The sequence below is a fragment of the Vulpes lagopus genome, chromosome 13 (assembly GCF_018345385.1).
Source record: "Vulpes lagopus strain Blue_001 chromosome 13, ASM1834538v1, whole genome shotgun sequence".
In the NCBI taxonomy this organism is placed as follows: domain Eukaryota; kingdom Metazoa; phylum Chordata; class Mammalia; order Carnivora; family Canidae; genus Vulpes; species Vulpes lagopus.
Window position 1 is genome coordinate 55,618,774 of NC_054836.1, and position 24,288 is coordinate 55,643,061.

General features: G+C 39.7%; 1 protein-coding gene across 1 annotated transcript in view; it reads left to right on the forward strand.

The window, feature by feature from the left end:
- Nucleotides 1-897: 897 nt before the first annotated feature.
- The window catches only part of CAPZA2 (capping actin protein of muscle Z-line subunit alpha 2), a 60,879-nt gene continuing 37,488 nt past the window's right edge, over nucleotides 898-24,288 (forward strand). The window contains exon 1 of the mRNA XM_041727716.1: nucleotides 898-1,071. Within this exon, the coding sequence (XP_041583650.1) occupies nucleotides 1,033-1,071 (39 nt within the window). The 5' untranslated portion in view covers nucleotides 898-1,032. The remainder of the gene's footprint in view (nucleotides 1,072-24,288) is intronic.

Below are 24,288 nucleotides of genomic sequence, written 5' to 3' on the forward strand. Positions count from 1 at the left end.
AGCCCCATCGCAGACCTCCTAGAATCAGTAACTGCATTTTAACAAGATCCCCAGCTAATTCACATACACAGTTTTTACTACATTTTCACTCTTTTGCTGAACTTGAAATGTCACGAGTAAGCTTCTCAGATTTTGTAAATCAAAGTAAAGGTTTCTCATACAATTTGAAAACAACCAACACTGTCTCAGTGCATCTCAAATGCTTCCTGGGAGGTACTTATGCATAAACGATATTCACTGTTCATCTGAAATTCAAATTTTACAGGCCTCTCTGATTTCAACCTCGCCATGAAGTTCAGAAGAGTAGGATCCACGTCTTCTAACACAACTTTGTCCTCCCCCCACCATAGCACAGCGTCTTCCCCAACTGCTCAGTGTGTTTCCAGAGTAGACAGGGAGCCTCTGGAGAGCAGGGGTCTCTGGTTTTCCCTCCTCCTTGTGTATTTGCAGGGACCAACCCGGCACACGATAAAGGACCAAGTTAGCATTTCTTTAAATGAATGCACGACTGAGCGTACCAAGAGCAAGGTCCCAAGTGTGGGCTGGGCTGTGCGTGCATATTTTAATAAAGACGGAATGTTTTTCTAGTGATTTGAAGAAAACAGATGGTCTTGCAAAGCTTCTATTCGTCCGCTGTTTCCCCGGGTGGCTGGCAGAGCCGAGGGCTTGACGGGAACACGACGGAGGGCTCAGGATGGATGGGCTCAGGATGGGCTCAGGATGGGCTCAGGATGTACCCGCCGCAGAAGGGGGCCCAGATGCTCACCCGCGGCGGCAGGCCCCGCCCCCCGGCGCTCGGCCCCGCCCCCCGCCCCCCGCCGCCGGCCGGCTTCCCGCGCATGCGCACAGCCGCGCCGGCCGGGAGAGGGAGGAGGGGGAGGAGGCGGGGCTTCCGGGGCGCGTGCGCGGCGGCCTGGGCGGCGGGCCTCTCCCTCGGCGGGGGCGCGCGGGGCGCGGAGGACCGCACGGCGCGAGGGGGAAGTCAGGTGGCCGCCGCCGCCGCCGCCGCCGCGGTCTGTCGCCGGGAGGAAAATGGCGGATCTGGAGGAGCAGCTGTCCGATGAGGAGAAGGTAGGAGCCGCGCGGGCGGCGGAGGCTGGCGGCCGCGGAGGGGCCTCGGCGGGTGCCCTCGGCCGCCCTTCCTGCCCGCCGGCCGCCGCGGCGCCTCAGCGCCTGCCGCTGTCAGTCACGGAGGCCGCGCGCGGGGGCAGGTCTGCGCCGGGCCTGCCTGCCGCGCCGCGCCGTGTAGGGTGTGTGCTCTGGTAGGCGGCGGCGGCGGCGGCGGGGGCGGGGGCGGGGGCGCCGGGTCGCGGCCTGGGCGCGGGGCCTGGGCTGGCGGCTGCCGCCGGGCTGAGGGCCGAGGGCTGAGGGCCGAGGGCTGAGGGGGCAGGCGCCTGGGAGGCCGACCCTCGCTCCCTCCCTCCTCCCTCCTCCCAGAAGCCAAAACGCTTCCTTTTCTGGTTCTCGACGTTTTTTGTTTTTTTTTTTTTCGCTTTTTTTTTTTTCCCTTTCCCAGTAGAAGTCTCTCTCCCTCCCTCCCTCTCTCCCCTCCCCCCCCCCGCGCCGTCTCCCGTTTCTCTTTTCCGGCCGTCGCTGTAGCCGTGCGGCTCCGCGGTTGGCTGCGAGGCGGCCGAGTCGTGCCCCGCGAGCCCCGCGCGCCCCGCTCCGCGCCGCCGTCCGCCGCCCGCCCGGGCCCGGCCGCCCCGGCGCCGCTGTGGTGGCGGCCTCAAGAGTCTCAAGCGATTTCGAACAAAAAGGAATCTGGTCCTAAAACTGGGTCTCTGAGTCCTCCCCCCTCCTTTTCCCTGTGAGGAGGGCCCATTCCCCGGGGAAGAGGGGGAAGGGGGGGAAGGGGGGAAACGGGGGGGGGCGTACTGATTTTCCGCATTTTCCCGGAAGAACTTTGACGTTTCTCGAACTCAGAAGTGACGGGACCTAATCTGTGGATTGAGATAGTTACAGTTTTCGAAGCGTCCACCCTTAATTTCACAGTGTTCACCTTTATTTATTTATTTATTTTATTTATTTTTATTTTTTTAAGTTCCAAAGCGGTACGGCCGCGGATGAAACACACTTCAGGGTGTTTAAGAAATCCTAATGTAAAGCCTGAGGAGATTTTCAATTGCAGCTCTGCTCCAAGTTTTTTGTTTTTTTGTTTTGTTTTTTTTTTAATAGCCTGGGATGTAAACTAGCACCAAAATGTAATGTCCTGTCGCCTTCCTGATGTAAATGTGTATTAGTGGACCTCATCTTCGATTTTGGAAATCTTCCTTTCCTTTCCTTTTTCCCTTTCTCCTTTTTCCTTTTTCCTTTTTCCTTTTTTCCTTTCCTTTTTCCTTTTCCCTTCCCTTTCCCTTTGCCTTTCCCTTTCCCTTCCCTTTCCTCCTCCTTCCCTCTGAGCCCTTTGGTGCAAGTGATCATAAAAGGACAAGATGGGGAGAGCTGCAAGGTGGTTCTCCCTAATTCACGGACCTGGCAGGCAGATCCCCTGCATATGCAAAAGTTGCTCTGAAGTGTGCACTTGTGCTATAATAGGTTAAATAACCATGAGTTCGCCACCGAAAATGTTCAGGATCCGAGCACACACCTTTAAAGTTAGTGCTAAAGGTCTTTAAAGGGATTGTCATGGTTCCATTCTGTTGTCCTTAAGTAGTGGTTAGTAGTTTAAGTGGCTAGAATCTGGCTGAGGAGAGAGAATTCAGTGTGGCCGTTAATAGAGTCCTGCTGTGTGTTGTAAAGGCCTAAAAATGGCAAAGTTTTCTCCAAATGAATTGACGAGGTTCCTCATTATCTGGCATTCTCAGGGCACTAAACTCCGTAAAGAGGAGGGAGGAGGGTGTCTTAATTCTCCAAGCTTTCCCAACTTGGTGGTTTAAGACTAAATGAATGAAAATTCAAATTTGGGGCGCCTGGGTGGCTCAGCGGTTGAGCATCTGCCTTAGGCCCAGGGCATGACCCTGGGGTCCGGGGATTGAGTCCCATCCACATCGGGCTCCCCGCAGGAAGCCTGCTTCTCCCTCTATCTCTTCCCCTCTCTCTCTCTCTCTCTCTCTCTCTTATGAATAAGAAAATTTAAAAAAAAAAGAAAATTTGAAGGAATTTGGTGTTTTTGTTGTTTCCTAAGACTATTTTGTTGATATTTTCATATATATTTCATTGCTATATTTAGTGATTTAAGAAGACCAAACTTCTGGGTTACATTCAGATAACTGGTGAAATGAAATGCTAACACACTTGCCACTTTAGTTATTTAAATGTTCTTTTAATCTTTTGTGAGTAGGTTGGGTATAGAATCAAATAAAATTTTAAAAGGTGGTATTTTATTTTTATGTATTTATTTTTGGTATTTTAAAACTAATATTTAAATCGTGTTACTTTTTCTGCCACCTTGTTTGTAATTTTCAAAAATAAACTTTTAATATTGTTAAGCTGTTGGCATTTCCATTATTGATTGAAGATCTGAAGAAGGGAATCTGTTAATTTACATGATACCCGTACATTGGGTGGCCCAGACCGGTACATACATTCGTTAATATGTTGTAAGTTTGAGGTAGGTTTTATTATACCATTTCACAGGTACATAAAATAAGGTTTCAGTAGCTTTTAAGTGATTCACTCAAGGATGCCTAGGTAAGAAGTGGCAGAGGGAATATATATACATATATTTTAAAGGTTTTATTTATTTATTCATGAGAGACACAGAGGCAGAGAGAGAAGCAGGCTCCATCGATGCAGGGAGCCCGATGTGGGACTCGATTCCAGGACTCCAGGATCAGGTACTGAGCTGAAGGCAGACGCTCAGCCACTGAGCTCCCCAGGTGTCCAGGCAGAGGGGATATTTATACCTGTCTGTCTGAATCCAGAGTTGGTACTGTTGTGACAATTACGCTCCCTTAACAATGGATGATAGGATCTTTTCTGGCTTTATCTTTGTTTTCAATTTGTTGACAACTTCTATTGGAAAAGGAGAAAACAGTAGTTCTTTTTGTTTTTACTAAAAATTGTAAATATCTAACATTAATAGTGTTGCATTATAAACTGAATTTGTTTATTTTAGGACAAAGTTTATTATTTACACATTTTAAAATTTTATGCTACTGGTATAGTTTCATATATGCAAACTAAGGTAGGAAGCATTTTATAAAGATTCATCTAGAATAACATCTTTGTTTTTTAAAATCATGTACAATTGCTTTGTGAGGATACCACTATGAAATTTAATAACCTTTTCACCTTTGGCCACTAGATTAATAGGAAATAAAATTATCTGAAGAAGCACAGTGATGTTCTTTAAAGTTACTCATTTGTGGTAGCACGTCCCAGAGATATTTTTTTTTTTACATTGTTTAGAAATTCTAGGCCAAAAACAGTTCATGTTTTCCATTCCTGGGGTCAGTTGCATTGTACAGTAAAGCAATTTTGTGAATTTGAAATTATGTGAAATTACAGTATAAACTGGGAGAATTAATACGTTTCACACCCCTCCTAACAGAGGAAAGTCACTCCCGAGCTCCAGAAGGAAGACAGTTATTAGTTGGAAAGGATCTTTTTGGTTTTTTTTCCCCTATTACCCCTCCTACCTTTCTCTGATGATAAGAGTGATCCACTTCCATAGCTTCATTTTTGTGAACGTTTCTCAAATACATAGCTCAGTCCTGACTTCCCTTCTGAGCACTAGTCACACATTTTTATTGGCTCGTCCTTTTCACAGGAGACAGTTAATGAGATGTGTTCAGACGGAACTTTCCTAAGAGTAGATTCATAAACTCCCTCCCTTCCCTTTCCTTCTACACCAAGTGGGGCAGAAATCTATCTCCTGCTCATTTTTCTCTTTGTTTCTCTATTTCCATTATTCTAGTTATCCTGGTTTTTAACTTCAGCTTTATGTTAACTTTTGCCTCCTTGAGCTCTGTACCTTAGAGTCTGTTTCTGAATCTTGTTGCTCCCATCATCAAAATGTGTCTTGTGCAAAAAATTTCTTTTTGCTTGAAAAGGTAATTCATTTATATTAATTTTAGTTTTTTACGTCTCAGTTGACCAGACTATTAAACTATTATTTACATTATTAACTACTATTGTTCAGTAACAAAATTTTATGGTATGAATAGAACACAAATTGACTGTACCTGTTCTGTGACTACACAGTTAAGGGAGAAATAAAGCCAGAGGAGGACAAGTAGGATCAGAAGAATGTCTCATAGTTGGCCTTTCCCTTCTTTTGTATTTGCCACGGTAGGCTTTTGTTATAAACTTTCTAGACTAATTCCGCCAATTTCCTGTGTCAGAGCCATGTTTTAGTATGTTGGTTTTGTACTCCCAAACTTTTAGTTGCTGGATCCTCCATTGCCTTTACAAGGAAGCCCAACTCTTGAAAATGATACTAGTGGCCTTGTATCCCATCCTTACTTTGATAGTTCTGACTCCAATACATACTTAATCATGCTGTGAATTGAAGAAGACCTATGTGCTAGTCCACGTCTAGCACCTTGGGTAAAGTATGTAACCTCTCAGCCTGTTTCTTCTGAAATGTGAGGATACATATAAATGGTACTTGGCATGTAGTAAACACACAGTAAATTGTAGTTTGTTTTGTTTTGCTGATACCTTCTTACCCACTTTTTGATGTTGGAACTGCTTCCTAGTCTGTCCACCTTTTTGAAAGATGAAAATCTTACTCATCCCTCAAGATTTATCTCAGACCACATGTCTGGCTATAACATATCATTAGTATTAAATATAATTTTGCATAATAGTTGTCTGTTAACCTGTTTTTTTTTCTTTTGTTCTGTTGGAATTCATAAGTGCAGAAATAATATCTTTAGCAACTGTCAGTACACTGCATGTAGTGAGTAGAAGGGTTTAGTGAGGGAATGAACAAAGGAATTGTGAATTCACAAAATGAAAACAGGTTTATGAAAAGCAGAAGTAGCATATGGGGTGCCTGGGTGGCACAGTTGGTTAAGAGTCTGACACTTGGTTTCTGCTCAGGTTGTGATCTTGTGGTCTTGAGATCAAGCCCCACATCAGCTCCTGGTTCATTGGGGAGTCTGCTTGGGATTCTCTCTCCTTCTCCCCCTCCTGCTTGTGTGCTCTCACACACTTTCTCTCTCTCTCTCTCGAATAAGTAAAATGAATAAATCTTAAAAAACAAAAAAAAAGTAACATGAAGTAAAGTTTTTGAGGGAAAATTTAGTGTACCTAAATTTTCATTTCTAAATAATGCTTTAGACTTTAAAGATTTAGATAGTCAAATGAAATTTTTGGTGCTCTTTAAGTACAGGTGGTGATATTGGCTATGATTCAAATCATTTACACATACTAAATATTCTTTTCTAATTTTTTTTTTTTTTTTTTTTTTTTTTTTTTTTTTTTTTTTTTTTTTTATTTATGATAGTCACAGAGAGAGAGAGAGGCAGAGACACAGGCGGAGGGAGAAACAGGCTCCATGCACTGGGAGCCCGACGTGGGACTCGATCCCGGGTCTCCAGGATCGCGCCCTGGGCCAAAGGCAGGCGCCAAACCGCTGCGCCACCCAGGGATCCCCACTAAATATTCTTTATAAGTAGTTTATATAATTCTCCCTCACACAATCATAATTTGGTTTTAGAAATTTTGTTCGTATTTAAAAGTAATATAAGTTGCCGGGATCCCTGGGTGGCGCAGTGGTTTGGCGCCTGCCTTTGGCCCAGGGTGCGATCCTGGAGACCCGGGATCGAATCCCACATCGGGCTCCCGGTGCATGGAGCCTGTTTCTCCTTCTGCCTGTGTCTCTGCCTCTCTCTCTCTCTCTGTGACTATCATAAATAAATAAATAAAAATTAAAAAAAAAAGTAATATAAGTTGCCATCATAATTAATGTAAAATTTATAGTGTTCTTATTAACCCAAAAGCTGTTAGTGTAGAAAATACTCATTCCTAATTTCATTCTGTAGATGAATGAATTCTGTCATTGGACCAATAAAATGTAGAAATTCCTATAGCAAGCAGAACCTTGATGGTTGCTATACCGTTAGTAGAGTTTTTCAGACTTTGCACATTAAAGCAAAATAGTAGTATTTGTTCAGTGCTTTTGGGAGCCATTTCTACATAAAAGATACATAGAACACTGCATTTTAGTGTAAAAACATGGAGTATAAAAACAGTGCAAAGTAATTTTTAAAGTTGAAAAGTATGTGAAAACAACATGATTCTGTGCTATACAATCAATGGCTTATGATACTAGTGGCATTTTCCCTTTTTTGGTGGTACATTAAATTATACCTCTTACATTGATTGTGAATCAGGGTAAACAAGGATATAATGTGACAGCTAACAAGCTAAAATCTTAGCATGGGTTGGTTTGGGAAGGGAGCTTTGTATGACATCTCCTTATTCTATATAATATATGTATTGTGGGTGAGCACCAGAAGGACCCCACTCAATGAAGTCATATAGAGTTTAAGGTGTTGGAAGATTTCAGTGTAAACTTGGACTTTTTGGTGTGTTGTGCATACACAATGGAATATTATTCAGCCAAGAGCAAAGATAATATCTTGCCATTCATGATAACATGGAAAGACCTTGAACACATGCTAAGTGAGATCAGTCAGAGAAAAACAAGTACTGTATGATACCACTTGTATGTGAAATCTAAAAAAGTCAGACTTGTTTTTTAAAAAAAAGGAGCAACAAAGCCACCAGAAAACAGGTTGTGGGGTAATATTGATGGTATTTAAGAGTACAAATTTGTGTGTGTGTATATATATATATATCTACATATACATATACATATATATGTAATATATATATTACATAATATAAATACTGTAATGTTATTAATGGTATGTATTGCTTCAGTGGCCATCATATTACAATATATGAATGTATCAAAGTAACATGCTTTACACCTTAAGTTTACAAAATGTAGCATGTTACATTTATCCAAAACAGCAACAACACATCTTAAGCTTTTTCCCACAGTCCTGGCAGCAGTGGGAAGGAAATGTGAGTAGCAAGCAGGCTGGTCTTTATTTTTTAATTTTGTGTGTATGTATGTATTATTAGAATTTTAAGTGGGTCTTGATCTCACAACCCTGAGATCATGACCTGACCTCAAATCATGAATCAGGTACTTAACCAGCTGGTGCTCCAACACACTGTTTTTTTTAAGTTGCCCCTCCTCCATCACACATGCACTAAGAGATCACTACACTTCTGCACAGGTTTCAGTTAGCTGAAGCACGTTACATTTATAAACCTAATTTCAGAGGGCTCAGGGTAGGAAAAGAGAACTGCGGTACTTGGGAATAGCAGTAATGATACCATAGACTGGGTTTTAGACTCACTGACGGTTGGTGGTTTGATCACCTATATGGGCCACATGGTGTCAGTAGTAACTCCTTCCCCCAGTCTTGATAATCAGAATGTTTTCCTGTAGAACAGAATTGTCCCTGGTTGAGAACCATGGATCTAGACAGATTGGAGCTAGTAAGAATGATGGGAACTTGGGTTAAGTGTTAAGACCTGACTTGAAGTAGTTTCACAAAACATGAAGAAAAAAAATGATCACTAACAGATTTCAGAATTGGAATCAACAGAACTTGGTGAATGAATGGGAGGATCAGGGAATTTTAAAATCTGAATTTTAAAATGGGAGAATCTGAATAACTGGGAAGTGGGACCAGCACTAACTAGAGGATTCAGGAAGAGGATGGATAGCTGGGAAGAATAATGTTGAGTTTGATTTGAGTTATACTGAGTCTGAGTTGCTAGGAGAATATCTTTTTGAACATGCCTAAGAAGATAGGGAAATGTAGAATGGAGCTTGGAAAGAACAGGCCCAGAGATTTTATTTAGATTTGGGAATCCTCTTTTGTGGGTTAAAGCTACAAGACCTGTAAGACTTTTAGGAGAACAAGCTTAGACGGAGAAGAGATCAGAGAGCATATGCTTTTGGATATACTTTTCTTTAGAAAATAAAAAGGAGAGAAACAAAAAGTTGTGGATGATTCCACAACAAAAAGTTGTAGAAGTAGAAGTATATGTGTAGCAAGGTAGGTGCTCATGTCACAGAACTTGAGGATTTCCAGGAGCAGTACCAGTATTGAAGAGATTAAAAGGAATACAGGTTTGAGGAAAGCCTTTGTATTTAAGATACAGGGATAAGAAACAAATTTGGTCTACTGTATGCCACTATGTATACTACATTAATTAATCAGTCAATTGTCAGAGTAATTTTGTTATTAGCCCCATTTTATGGGTGGGAAAACTAGTGCAGATAAGGCTGACCATAGGGATCCCTGGGTGGCGCAGCGGTTTGGCGCCTGCCTTTGGCCCAGGGCGCGATCCTGGAGACCCGGGATCGAATCCCACATCGGGCTCCCGGTGCATGGAGCCTGCTTCTCCCTCCGCCTGTGTCTCTGCCTCTCTCTCTCTCTCTCTCTCTCTGTGACTATCATAAATAAATAAAAATTAAAAAAAGGCTGACCATATAAGTGGTGGACTGGAGATTACTGGTGGCCTTTTTTTTTTTAAGTTTTTATTTAAAATCCAGTTGTTAACGTACAGTGTAATATTAGTTTCAGATATACAACATAGTGATTTCATACTGACCTACAACACCCAGTGCCCATCGCAAGTACACCCCTAATCCCAATCACCTGTTTAACCCATCTCCCCACCCACCTCCCTTTTGGTAACCCATCAGTTCCTTCACTGTAGTTAAGGAGTCTGTTTCTTGGTTTGCCTTTCTCTCTTTTTGGTTCCCTTCGCTTGTTTGGTTCTTAAATTCCACATATGACTTAAATCATATGATATTTATCTTTCTCTGATTTATTTTGCTTAGCATAATACTTTCTAGTTCCATCCATGTAGTTGCAAATGGCAAGATTTCATTCCTTTATTTTTTTTAAAGATTTTTATTTTTTATTTATTCATGATAGAGAGAGAGAGAGAAAGGCAGAGACACAGGCAGAGGGAGAAGCAGGCTCCATGCCAGGAGCCTGGTGCGGGACTCGATCCCGGGGCTCCAGGATCGCGCCCTTGGCCAAAGGCAGGCTCTAAACCGCTGAGCCACCCAGGGATCCCCAAGATTTCATTCTTTTTATGGCTGAGTAATACTCCATTCATATATATCTATGTCTTTTTTTATCCATTTGTCAATCTGTTGAACACTTGGGCTGTTTTCATAATTTGGCTATTATAGATAATGCTGCTTTAAACATAGGGGTACATGTATCTCTTTGAATTACTGTTTTTGTATTCTTTGTTTAAATACCCAGTAGTGCAATTGCCTATATAGGGTAGTAGTTCTATTTCTAAATTTTTGAGGAACTTCCATATTGCTTTCCATAGTGGCTATGCCAGTTTGCATTCCCACCAACAATGCAAAAGGATTCCTCTTTCTCCACATCCTTGCCAACATCTGTTTCTTGTGTTGTTTTTAGCCATTCTGACAGGTGTGAGATGTCTCATTGTAAATTTGATTTGCATTGCCCTAATGGTGAGTGATATTGAGCATCTTTTCATGTGTCTACTGGCCATCTATGTTTTCTTTGGAAAAATATCTAGTCATGTCTTCTGCCCATTTTTTTAACTGGATTATTCATCTTATAGGTGTTTTTTAGGTTTATGTATTTCGGATACCAGCCTTTATCAGATATGTCATTTGCAAATATCTTCTCCCATTTCGTGGGGTTGTCTTTTAGTTTTGTTGATTGTTTCCTTTGCTCTGCAGAAGCTTTGTATTTTGATGTCCCGAAAGTTTATTTTTGTTTTTGTTTCCCTTGCCTCAGGAGACATATCGAGAAAGAAGTTGGGACAGCTGATATCAAAGAACTTACTGCCTGTGTTTTCTTCCAGGACTTTTATGGTTTCTGGTTTCCTGTTTAGGTCTTTTTTTTTTTTTTAAAGATTGTAGGTATTCATTCATGAGAGAGGCAGAGACATAGGCAGAGGGAGAAGTCGTCCCAATGCAGGACTTGATCCCGAGACACCGGGATCACGACCCAAGCCAAAGGCACACCCTCAACCACTGCCCCCCAACCCCCACTCTCCCACATACTTAGGTCTTTAATCCATTTTTAGTTCATTTTTGTGTATGGTATAAGAAAGTGGTCCAGTTTCATTCTTCTGCATGTTGCTGTTCTTATTTTCAAAGCCATTTTTGAAGAGACTATCTTTTTCTGACTGGATATTCTTTCCTGCTTTGTTGAAGATTAATTGACTATGATTGTGGGTTCGTTTCTGTGTTTTGTATTCTGTTCTATTGATCCATATTTTTGTGCCAGTACCATACCGTTTTGATTACTGCAGCTTTGTAATATAACTTGAGGTCTGGAATTGTGATTCCTCCACCTTTGTTTTTCAGAATTGCTTTGGCTATTCAGGATCTTTTGTGGTTCCATACAAATTTTAGGATTGTTTGTTCTAGTTCTGTGAAAAATGCTGTTGGTATTTTGATAGGGATTGCATTAAAAATGCAGATTGCTCTGGGTAGTATAGACATTTTAGCAATATTTGTTCTTCCAATCCATGAGCATGGAATGTCTTTTGATTTCTTTGTGTCATCTTCCATTTCTTTCATTAGTGTTGTTGGTTTTAGATTTATTTATTTTAGAGGAAGAGAGCATGCACGAGCTGGGAAGAGGAGTAGAGGGAGAGGGAGGGGAATGAATCTCAAGCAGACCTCATACTGATCACGGAGCCTGACATGGGGCTCAATCTCATGACACCAAGATCGTGACCTGAGCCAAAACCAAGAGTCTGATGCTTAACTGACTGAGCCACCTAGGGGCCCCTCTTTCATCAGTGTTTTATAGTTTTCAGAGTAAATATAGTCTTTCACCTTTTTGGATAGGTTTAATCCTAAGTATCTTCTTATTATTGGTGCAGTTGTAAATGTGATTGATTTCTCTCTGCTGCTTCATTATTGGTGTATAGAAATGCAACAGAGGGATCCCTGGGTGGCGCAGCAGTTTAGCGCCTGCCTTTGGCCCAGGGTGCAATCCTGGAGACCCGGGATTGAGTCCCACGTCGGGCTCCCAGTGCATGGAGCCTGCTTCTCCCTCTGCCTGTGTCTCTGCCCCTCTCTCTCTCTCTCTCTCTCTCTCTGACTATCATAAATAAATTTTAAAAAAAGAAAAAGAAATGCAACAGATTTCTGTACTTTGGTTTTGTATCCTGCAACCTTACTGAATTCATTTATCAGTGCTAGCAATTTTTTGGTGGAATCTTTAGAGTTTCCTATATAGAGTCTCACGTTATCTGCAGATAGTGAACGTTTTACGTCTTCCTTACCTTTTTGGGTGCTTTTTATTTCTTTTTGTCTGTTGTAGCTAGGACTTCCAAGACTATGTTGAATAAAAGTGATGACAGTGAACATCTCTATCTTGTTCATGACCACAGAAGAAAAAGCTCTGGTTTTCCCCTTTTAGGATGATATTGGCCGATGGATTTCTCATACATGGTCTTTATTACATTGATGTGTAAACCTACTTTGTAAACCTACTTTTTCCCCTCTAAACCTACTTTGTTGGGGGTTTTTATTGTAAATGGGAGTTGTACTTTGTCAGATGCTTTTTCTGCATCTGTTGAAATTTTTATATGTTCCTTATCCTTTTATTAATATGAAATATCACATTGATTTGTGCATATTGAACAAATCACTTGATTGGAATAAAATCCCACTTGATTGTGGTGAATGACTTTATTAGTGTATTGTTGGATTCGATTTGCTAGTATTTTGTTCAGGATTTTTGTGTCTGTGTTCATTAGAGATACCAGCCTGTAGTTATCTTTTTTTGTGGTTTCTTTATCTGGTTTTGATAGGGTAATACTGGCCTCATAGAATGAATTTGGAAGTTTTCCTGCCTTTTTGTTTTATGGAATAGTTTGTGAAGAATAATAGGTAATAACTTTAAAAGTGTAGTAGAGTTCCCCTATATGGTCCTGGACGTTTGTTTGTTGGGAGTTTTTTGATTACTGATTTAGTTCCTTTGCTGCTTATCAGTCTATTCAAATTTTCTATATCTTGCTATTTCAGTTTTGGTAATTTATATTTATAGGAATTTATTTCTTCTAGGTTGTCCAACTTGTTGGCATATAGTTTTTCATAATCTCTTATAAGTGTTCATATTTCTGTGGTGGTGGTTGTTATTTCTCCTCTCTGATTTGTGATTTTATTAATTTGTGTGCTTTCCCTTTTCTTTTTGATAAGTCTGACTAGCGGTTTATCAATTTTATTAATATTTTGAAAGAACCAGCTCCTGGTTTCATTGATTTGTTCTGTTGATTTTTTTTTGTTTTGATATCATTTACTTTTTTATTTTGTTTTATTTATTCATGAGAGAGAGAGAGAGAGGCAGAGACACAGGCAGAGGGAGAAGCAGGCTCCATGCAGGGAGCCTGACATGGGACTCCCAGGTCTCCAGGATCAGGCCCTGGACTGCAGGCGGCGCTAAACCGCTAAGCCCCCCTGGCTGCCCTATATCCTTTACTTCTGCTCTAATCTTTATTATTTCCTTCCACTGGTGGCCTTTAAGAGGGTAATTTTACTAGAGTTTGGAGCAGGGTGCAGATAGAGAAAAGCCAGATTACCCAAGTCTAAAAAGTGTGCATATACTTTCTTTCTTCCAGAAATGGCCTTTCAGTCATGTCTTGAATTATAAACTGCTCATCCTTCAATAACTAGACCCAAAGACTTCCCTTATCTCTTTTGTATCCTGGCCTCTCTGTGCTCCCTTTGCAATTTGTATATACCTTTGTTAAAATAACATGTACCAATTTTAATAGGTTTATCTGATTTTCTTACTTCCTTTGTTCTTCAGGGGCAGGCCCTGTGCCTTATTCATCTTTGTAATTCCAGTAGAGTGTCTGGCATACATTATATCTGTGATTTTCAACTCTAGCTGCACATTAGAATCAACTGGAGAGTTTATAAACAAACATGGATGCACAAGCTTCACTTACAGGTGAGGCCTAGAGCCTTTGTACCCGTGTAAAAAAAGAAGAAAAAGCTTTCCAGATGATTTGAATGTTGACACTGGGGTTGAGTGTCACTGTATTAGATGTTTAATAAGTGTTGACTAAAGAAAGGCAAGAAGTGGTGGCAATAAGTATAAATTATTCTTTTTTTTTTTTTAAGATTTTATTTATTCATGAAAGACACAGAGAGAGAAAGGCAGAGATGTAGGCAGAGGGAGAAGCAGGCTCCAGGCAGGGAGCCTGATGTGGGACTTGATCCTGAGCCCGCAGAATCACGCCCTGAGCCAGGGGGTAGGTGCTCAACCGCTGAGCCACCCAGGCGTCCCAGTATAAATTACTCTTGACAAAATTTGGTAGTGAAATAGAAGAGAAAGAATAGGCATTACTGCTTCATTTTTCCCCTTACTATTTAATTTAGGAGTACTTTTTTTTGAAGATAGGATAAATTTAGAAATGTTCATGGGCTAAGGGGAATGATTCAGGGGAGAGAAAGAAATTGATAAATAATAGTTTATACATAACTTTTCTTTTTTAGTTAACTATAATGCCTACTTTAGAATCATGGGGGGTTTTTTTACTCTTAAATAAATGGCAAAAATATATTTAAGTAAAATTGCTTTTAATTCAGTAGATAGCCTAGTTTCAGATTGGCAAGGGCTCTGTCTTTAATTACTGTTCAAAATGATAGTTATAAAGGAAAAAATTCTTAAGGAAAACTTATCAAAACAAATTGCCACTTTTAATATTTGAAATAAATTAGTGTATAACACAGGCGTGCAATATTGATCACTTCATCATAAACTATTTAAATACAATAAGAGTTCAAAAACATGTTTTCTGTTTTTATTTTTCTTATAACTCAAAGAGATATGGGCAGTTTATAGAGTTGTAGGAAACAGTGTCAGGTACTTTTGTAGTTGAAGTGGAAAAACGCTTACTAGTTGTTTTTTTTTTTAACTTTATCACCAGTTTCTAGAGCAGTGACCCTTAATGGTATCACATTCCTTAAGAATCAGATGAAATCTATGATACCTTTCTTCAGAGGAACAACACCTCAAACTTTGCAATAGATACAATATCTGGCCATGCATCAAAATCACCTGGGGAGATTTTTTAAAATACAGATTTCTAGATCTAAGTGCTCTAAAGGTGGATTCAGTAGATCTGGAATAGAACATGGGAATCTATTTTTTCAAAAGCTTTCCAAGCAAAATTTAACAGGCATCTAGGTTTGAGAAATCTCAACTCTAATTAGTCTCCTGACTAAGGAAGGAGATAACTCTGTGGGGTAATGTCTAAAATATGGAAATAAAAGGGGATGTTGTCAGGGTTCTCAGATAAAATGTAAGGTGCCTGGTTAAATTTAAATTAAACAAATAATTTTTAGTATAGGTTTTTCCCATGCAGCTTCTGTGGTATGCAGGTCTATTTGCTTCTAAATTTAATGATTCCAGGTAGCTATTTGTGTGGTGTATATGTGCTTCCATGCACTTGCATTATCTGTTCTTTATACTTTCATCTCCTTTCCACTCTTTTTTTCAGTTGCTCAAGGCTTTTTTTAAAAACTGAAATTTTTTTTGTCAGCTTACTCATAGAGCTGCTTGGGTGAGGACTCCCAACTGCCTGCTAAAGAATCAATGTCTTTTTCATACAGTCTCAAAATCTCCTGGAACTAAATTTTTACCTTAGTGTTTTTAAGAGTTTTGCCAATTTGCAATATCCAGAAAAAGCAGAGAAAAATCTGGAGAATTCATAGACATAGGTTGTTGAATTGACGTTAGTTTTGCCAACAATTTCTGTAAATTGTGACAACTGATTGATAATCTTTAAACTCTCCACCATGTTATATCTTCATATTCTAGCAGATAATCATAAAGTTGAGGTAGCACTGCCAGATGTTCAGCTCTTCCAATAATAGACACATCTTAAACAGGCAACATAGGCCAGGAGGATCTAGTCACTTCCCTTTCTGGCATTTCACGGTGAAGCTTGGGTTTGCTTAAGAAAGGTGCTGTCTTGGGACGCCCGGGTGGCTCAGTGGATGAGCGGCTGTCTTCCCCCCAGGGTATCACCCCCGGGGTCCCAGGATCGAGTCCCACATCGGGCTCCCCGCGGGGAGCCTGCTTCTCCCTCTGCCTGTGTCTCTGCCTCTCTTTGTCTCTCATGAATAAATAAAATCTTTAATAAAAAAAAAAGTGCAGTCTGGCACTAATGCAGAGTGACAGAATTGGGGACTGCGAGGCAGAAGTGACTTGCGGAGTTAATGTGCAAGTTTATCCAGCCCTCCCTCCCTTTGTCTCCTTCCCGGGGTTTTTCAGTTTTATTCAGCAGTGTAGGTGTAAGATAAGATGCCCTCCTGCATATTCTGTAGTCAAGGAAGCCTCGTATGGTATGTGTCGTATTAACTAATCTTTCTTTTCTTTTCTTTTTTTTTAAGATTTTATTTATTTATTTGAGAGAGAGTGAGAGCAAGGAACATGAGCAGGGGGAGGGGCAGAGGAAGAAACAGATTCCCCACTGAACAGGGAGCTGGACTCCATCCAAGGACCCAGGGATCCTGAGCAGAAGGTAGACACTTAACCAATTGAGCCACCTAGGTGCCCCTTACCTAATCTTTCTGATTACCCAAGACCAAAAGCAGCAATTCAGTGCTCTACTAATATTTATCTGAATGGTCAGTGTATGTCATGATACCAAGGATTTTGATGATAGCTTCTTACACCAGGTGTGCCTTATCTGTTATTTACATTTGTTGTGACACTCAAAGAACCAAGGGGACTTCTGTAGAAAAGGCACCATTGCTCCACAGGATTGAGCCATTAGTAGTCATCTTTCTGGATATTGTGACTCATCTTTTCCCATCACTGTGGTGAATGTTTTGGTTTCTACACATGTTGGTCCAATGTGTTGTGCAAATGCCACACAACTCCTCAGTATTTGCTTTGCTTATCATCTGGCCTCTTGGTCAAATTGGAAAGTGTATGGAGAAACTGATTTCTCTCTGTAGGCTCAGGATGTAGGCACGTTCCACACAGTAGGAAGGACATCTTCAGCTCCCCTCTTGCCTGCAGCACATAAGGTACAGTTTGTGGCAGGCAGTATCCCCAGCATTAATATACTTTTTTTACTGTCTGCAATCTGAGATACCTCTGATTCTAAATGACTACCTGCCAACATTCACAAAGAGAAAGCAGGAGACCGTTTTCTATTAGTTTGTTTATTTATCAAAGTAAATTGTACTTGTACTTGGTGGAGAAGAGGATGGTATTCTTTTCTTTCTTAGGGGAAGGATTTGGAGAATTCTCTTTAAGGATAGTGGAATCAACTTCATCTGATACTGAAATATGAATATCCTCCCTCCTTCCCTTGTTTGAGCAGTTTAATGATTTACAACTGAATTGTGTCCACTTTCTTCAGGCATTTGTGAGTATTCTGATCCAGAGAAGGTTAAACTGAATCATAAAAGAGTACCAGGATGGCACATTGTTCATTTTTGAAAAAGTCATTTGACTTTCAGGTCTTCTGATTTGCTCTATCAGAGACCATTTCTCACTATTTGGTGAACTAATTTAATAAGGAAACTAGCAAAGAGTTCTTTACAGGTCACACAGTAGAAAAGAGTAGAGGAACATTGCCTGAAATTGTGGAAGAGCCTATAATTCATCTTCCACTCCACTGGCCACATCCACAAGACTTTTCCCAACTATTTGATCACTCAGAAGTTGCAGTGAGTCTTGAGGTTTTGATATTTAATATACATCATCCTATAATTCAAAATATTCATCAGTATTTTCAGCTTTCATCTAAGCTTATAGTTATTCTTATATAAAAATTGATTTACTAAGAATTTTAGAGTTCTCTTTTCAAGAGGTTTGATTAGCTCCTGAATTTTAGGACATGATTGTAGATTTTTTTGTTCCTATAAAGGAACTTTTTTTCTTCAGCCTTTGTCAGGTTTGCTTAGACCTTTCCTTTTTTTTAAATGTTGTAAGTATAACCATAAGCCTTTCTTTCCTCCCTACAAACCCATTGGAGGTTAAGAAACTAGATAACCACACTTTTAAATTTACGTCAGATAAAAATAAAGATCTTTGAAGAATCTTTCTCATGCCCTTATAATGTTTGGACTCTATGTCATCTTATTTTCTTGCTTAAAATATATTTTAAATAACCGAGTTCTTTGTTTCTTAGTCCTCCAGTTACATATCTTAATTCGAACTTCCCAGATCAGTGAGATCTTTATTCCCCTCCTCTTCATTCTGTTGGTGAATGAGGGTACTTACCTTCAGGTTATATGGATGACTGAACACACAACACAGGAAACCAGAGATGAACAGCGATTTATTAATCACATGTACTCAACAGCCCAGGAGAGGGAGACACCAACACACAGTGTAGGGCCACTTGGAGGTTGCAATTGGGAACAGAGTGCGCAAGCTAAGGCTGTGGAATGCAAGTTTTGTAGTATCAAGAGGGTGGAGTGATCCCTTGGTTCCCACAGGAAGATATGATTGGCTTGTTTGAATAATTCTGCAGTCTGGCGTGCTCCTCAGGGATAAGCAGGGACTGTGCCTGTTGCCTATGATAAAGAGGGTTGTCTGACTAGGGGACCTTATCTGCAGGAACAGAGTCAAGATGGGAACTTGTAGTTAGGCCATTCCAGGCTCTCCTGTTTTCCCACATAATACTGGTCCTCAATTTTAGGCCTTATACTACAGGTCTTAATAATACTAACCCATTACCAAAAGTATTTACTGGTAATATATCAAAATTTTATTTTATAGAGATTTTATTTATTTGAGAGAGAGTACATGAGTGGGGAGAGGGGCAGAGGGAGAAGGAGAAGTAGATGCCCCCACTGAGTGAGGAACCAATGTGGGGCTCCCTCCCAGAATCCTGAGATCATGACCCGAGCCACCCAGGAGCCCTCCACAATTTTTAATAGTATAATTTAATCTTTGAGTTTGCCTTTCTTTGTGATCTTTCTTCTGATAAGTTGCAAAGTCTAAGAAGTTCTGCTGTGTACTCTATTACATCTTGTTAGATAAAGAAGGCCAGATCATATGTATGCAGTGATGTGGAGGCACAGAAGATGAGGGTTCCTGTTTAAGAGACTGAATGGAGTGCTGAGGCTCCAGTATTATGTATACGTGGGATGAGAAAAAGAGTGGATAGGCTGTAGGAGCTGGAAAATGGCAGAGTAAAAAAAGGTAGTAGCTATTATTTGAGCGCTTATTCTGTGCCAAGCACTTTTCTAAGTGTGTTATCTCATTTACTGCCAGTAAGGAAACAATTTAATTTGCTTATGGTCATACAGGTAGTAGGTGGTAGAGCTGTAATCTGAATCTATACAGTCTTATTTTAGAATTTATGTTAACAATTAACATTTTATAGCCTTCAGATATGGAGAAGCTTTATATGCTATGTTAAGGACTTTGGACTTTATTTTGTTGGCAGTGGGGGAATCATCAGATGATTTTAAGCAGGAAGAAACATCAGAATTTGCATTGAAAAATACCAGTCTGGTGGTAGAATGGAAAATGAATTTTGAAGATTATGAGACTAGAGGCAGGATTGCTTTTGTAACAATGCTGAACAAGGTGGATCTGAATGGAATGGAATCAAAGTTGGGATTGAATTTGAACAAAATAGATAGACACTCACTGATCATGTGCTTGAAGGGGCTAGGGGAACGTGAAATGATTTGTAGGTGGTGCCAGTAATTTTATAAAGAATAGAAGGGAGTAGGTTTGGGTGAAAATATCTATCTTTGAGATATTTTGATGGATATTTCTAGTAGAGAAGTTATACTTAGAAAAATGAATCTTGAGCTTGATAAACATGGTAGGTGTATAGATTTGAGAGCTGCTGTTGTGTGGGGATAATAGAAGTGGTAGAAGTAGGTGAGATTGCCTAGAATTTTCTTTTGTTCCCAGCCTGTCTTCTGAACCATCATAGAAAGACGATGCTGTAGTGGGAGGCAGCTCTCTGAAAAGCCATGGACTTCATTTGAACACTTCATTCAAATCCTGATTCTGGATCTCTGCTTTTTTCCTTCATAAATTGAAAGTAGTAACAGCCATCTTAGAGTAATTTTAGATAACATTTTATTTTTTCTAACAGAGGTAGAAGTTTTAAAAGTTTAAGAAATGATATATTTTATGCCTCTTAATTTTCCTGTAAAAAATGGAAGTTTATAGAAGTTAAAAAGATCAAACCTTGGGTATACATCATTTGTCTTAGCTAAAAGTCCAGATCTTACACATTCCCACCATGGAGCTAGGAAACCAGCTTTTCTCTGGTATTACTATCACTGGTTTTTGAAGTGAACAGAATCAAATAGAAAGGGGAACGATGACTTCTAAGTGAGTAGAGTGTTGGTGTATGGAGGTGAATGCATTGCAAACAACACAAATGCCTGGGCATATGCCAGCCTTTTGTGACTATAGGACACAAAGAAACTAACATGTAATGTGAAAATACCTGTTCCAGGGCTATTTTTAAGAATACTAGAGCTGTACTTGTATTAGTATAGCTATACTAATCATTACTAACACTTTCGTTACTGTTAATAATAGCTAATACTATATATTTACCCAGGTTTACATAGTTAATGAGTAGTGGAGATGAAAATCCAACCCATTCTGGCTCCAGAGAGTATACACTATACTGCTTCCTTATATAAGCGTAAGTTTTTGTGCTTTTGAGTGTAGTTTATTTTAAAATTAACAGTCTATATATAGAATTGTATTAGTGATAACTCTTAAAATGTTCATTTAGGAGGTGCCTGGGTGCTCAGTGGTTAAGCACCTGCCTTTGGCTCATGGCGTGATCCTGAGTCTAGGGATCCCTGCAGGAACCCACTTCTCCCTCTGCCTATGTGTCTGCCTCTCTCTGTGTCTCTCATAAATAAATAAAAATCTTTAAAAAAAATGTTCTCTTCTTTGAAATACTGCATTCTCTGACTGTTTTAAATAAATGGGAGTTTATTCTTGCTTATGGATTTATTCGACATATGCTAACTACTGAGTACAGGGTATAGGACAGAGGCAACAGGAATCCCTACCTTGAAGGGATATTGAATGTTCAGTTATTCAACAAATATTTGATTTAAATATTTAATTAGAAAATAAGGAAATAGGGACACCTGGGTGGTTCAGCGATTGGGCGCCTGCCTTCAGCTCAGGTTGTAATCCCAGGATATGGGTTCAAGTCTTACATCGGGCTCCCTGCGAGGACCCTGCTCCTCCCTCTGCCTATGTCTCCCTGCCTCTCTCTCTCTCTCTCTCTCTCTCTCTGTCTCATGAATAAATAAATAAATCTTTACCAAAAAAAAAAGGAAAGAAAAGCAAATAATATTAATTATCATGGTTGCTTAAGGGTATTTTGGGTTTTTTTTTTTTACTTTTTTTAAAAAAAGATTTTATGTATATACGTATGTAATCTCTGTACCCTAAATGGGGCTCGAACCCACAGTTCTGAGATAGAGAGTTGTATGTTCCGTCTACTGAGCCAACCAGGTTCCCCCAAATTTTTTATTTTATTTTTTTAAGATTTTATCTATTTATTCATAGAGACAGAAAGAGAGAGAGAGGCAGAGACACAGGCAGAGGGAGAAGCAGGCTCCATGCAGAGAGCCTGACGTGGGACTCGATGATCCAGGGTCTCCAGGATCATGCCCTGGGCTGTAGGCGGCACTAAACCGCTGTGCCACCGGGGATGCCCCCAAATTTTTATTTTAAATCACCCATTATTCATCATGACAAGTGTACTCCTTTATCTCCATCACCTGTTTCATCCATCCTCTCACCTGCCTTCCCACTGGTAACTGTCGGTTTGTTCTCTAGCTAAGAGGCTGTTTCTAGGTCTCTCTCTATATATCTTTTCTTTTTCCTTTGTTCATTTGCTTATGTAAATTCCACATATGAGTGAAATCATGGTATTTGTCTTATCTGACTTTTTTCACTTAATACTCTATAGCTCCAGCCATGTTATTGTAAGTGGCAAGATTTCATTCTTTTTAATGGCTGAGTAGCAGTCCATGGTGTGTGTGTGTGTGTGTGTGTGTGTGTGTGCGTGTCTGTGTCTGTGTGTGCATGCGCGCATGCATATCACCTCTTCTTTATCCATTCATCAATCAGTGGATACTTGGGCAGCTTTCATATCTTGACTATTGTGAATAATGCTGCTATAAACATAGGGGTGCATGTTTCCCTTTGAATATGTGTTGCTGTAGTCTTTGGGTAAAGAATTGTGCCCGCAATTGTTGGATTATAGGATAGTTCTGTTTTTGACTTTCTGAGGAACCTCTAAACTTTTCCAGAATGGGTGTACCAGTTTGCATTCCCGCCAACAGTTGTAAGATGGTTCCTTTTTCTTTACATCCTCACCAACACCTGTTGTTTCCTGTGTTTTTAATTATAGCCATTCTGACAGGTGTGAAGTGATATCTCATTGTAGTGTTGACTTGCATTCTCTGATGACAAGTGATGATGAGCATCTTTTCATGTGTCTGTTGGTCATCTGTATGTCTATGGTTACTAATTTTTAAAGTCAACATTTTATATATAATAAAAATAAGATATGCTATCATTTGAGAGATTTGTTTAAAATCTTTTTTTGTTGAGATATGGTTTACTGCCATAAAATGCACAAGTCTTAAACAGGTAGCTCAGTGAATTTTCACAATAAATGTGCTATCCCCATTCACTTCAAGAACATTTTCCATCATCTCAGAAAATTCCCTCATGTTTCTCTCTGATCAATCCCTGCACCTTTTGCCCAACCATACTTTCCTTTGTCACCATAGATTAATTTTCCCTGATTTTGGATGTCTTATAAATGAAGTCACACAGTATGTATTTTTTGTATATATCTGGCTTCTTTGCTCTCATCTTGTTTTTGAGATTTGTTCATGGTGTTGCATCAGTACCCCAGTTCATTTATCTATCTTCCTCTTTTTTTTTTTTTTTAAGTTTTATTTATTTAAGTAATCTCTACACACAGCATGGGTCTTTGAACTCATGACCCTGAGATCAAGTCACACGCTCTTCCCACTGAGCCAGCCGGAGCCTCCATTTTCCTCTTGATGTACCATTGGAGTTATTATGAATAAGACTGCTTACAAACATTCTTATGCATTCTTCTTGTGGACATATGCATTACATTTCTCTTACATTCATTTCTCATACATACCTGTATGAGATTGCTGGGTCACGAGAAAGAACTCGTGAAGTAAGTGATTTTCCTGAGTTACACAAAGATGGGTTTTTGTCATTTGAAAATTTGTATTAAACAATTAGAACTTTCCTGAAACACAATTTGTTTAGATGTTAAATGTTTAAATATGTTTAGCCATAGATGAAACATCCAAAAAGTACCCATTTACTTTATTTTTTATAAGGTCTAAACTATAACAAATTGTTTTTGAGTCTTCAAAATCATGAGTTGTTTCAAACTATGGTAAGCAAACAAACATGGTAGAAAAGATCATATCTTAATCAGAATGCAAGTAATTAGAATCCTTTATTTAACCCAGAATTGTTTAACTTGATTTTAAGGACACAGTGTCTCATTGCGACTTATAGCAATGCTTATACTAGATTTTTATGTATAAAAATGAATTATTCATCACTTCCAGAGATAACTGTTGGAAGTCTTTAAAACAAAATAAGTTGTTTGCGAGAAGAAATGTATTATTAATTTAATTTTACATTACTTACATGATTTTTTTAAATTTTTATTTATTTATTCATAGAGACAGAGAGAGAGAGAGAGAGGCAGAGACACAGGCAGAGGGAGAAGCAGGCACCATGCAGAGACCCCGACGTGGGACTCGATCCAGGGTCTCCAGGATCACACCCCAGGCCGCAGGCAGCGCTAAACCGCTGCGCCACCGGGGCTGCCCACTTACATGATATTTTTTAATGTTAGCCAGTGCCTCCATAATAATATGACAGTATCTCTACCTGTTACCTTCTGATGTTATTGAATATTCAGAAGCTCCTTGAGAAAATTACATTTTTGCAATTACTACCTGAATTATTGCTGAATTCATCAGACACATTTTTAGAAGGATTTGGAATTTATTAAAGTGTATGACATGTTTTTCATGTGACTGAAATAAGGAAGAACTCACATTTTAAAGTATTACGAATATCTTTTGTGTTGGTTCACTAGAAAAAGATGTATACTTTAACAAAAGTATTGGGTTTTATTCGTCCTTATTACAGTGTAATTAAAAAATGGATCTCTACCCCACATCATACAAAAAAAATCAGTCCCAGGTGAAATAAAGACATAATACAAAGAGGAAAATTTCAAATT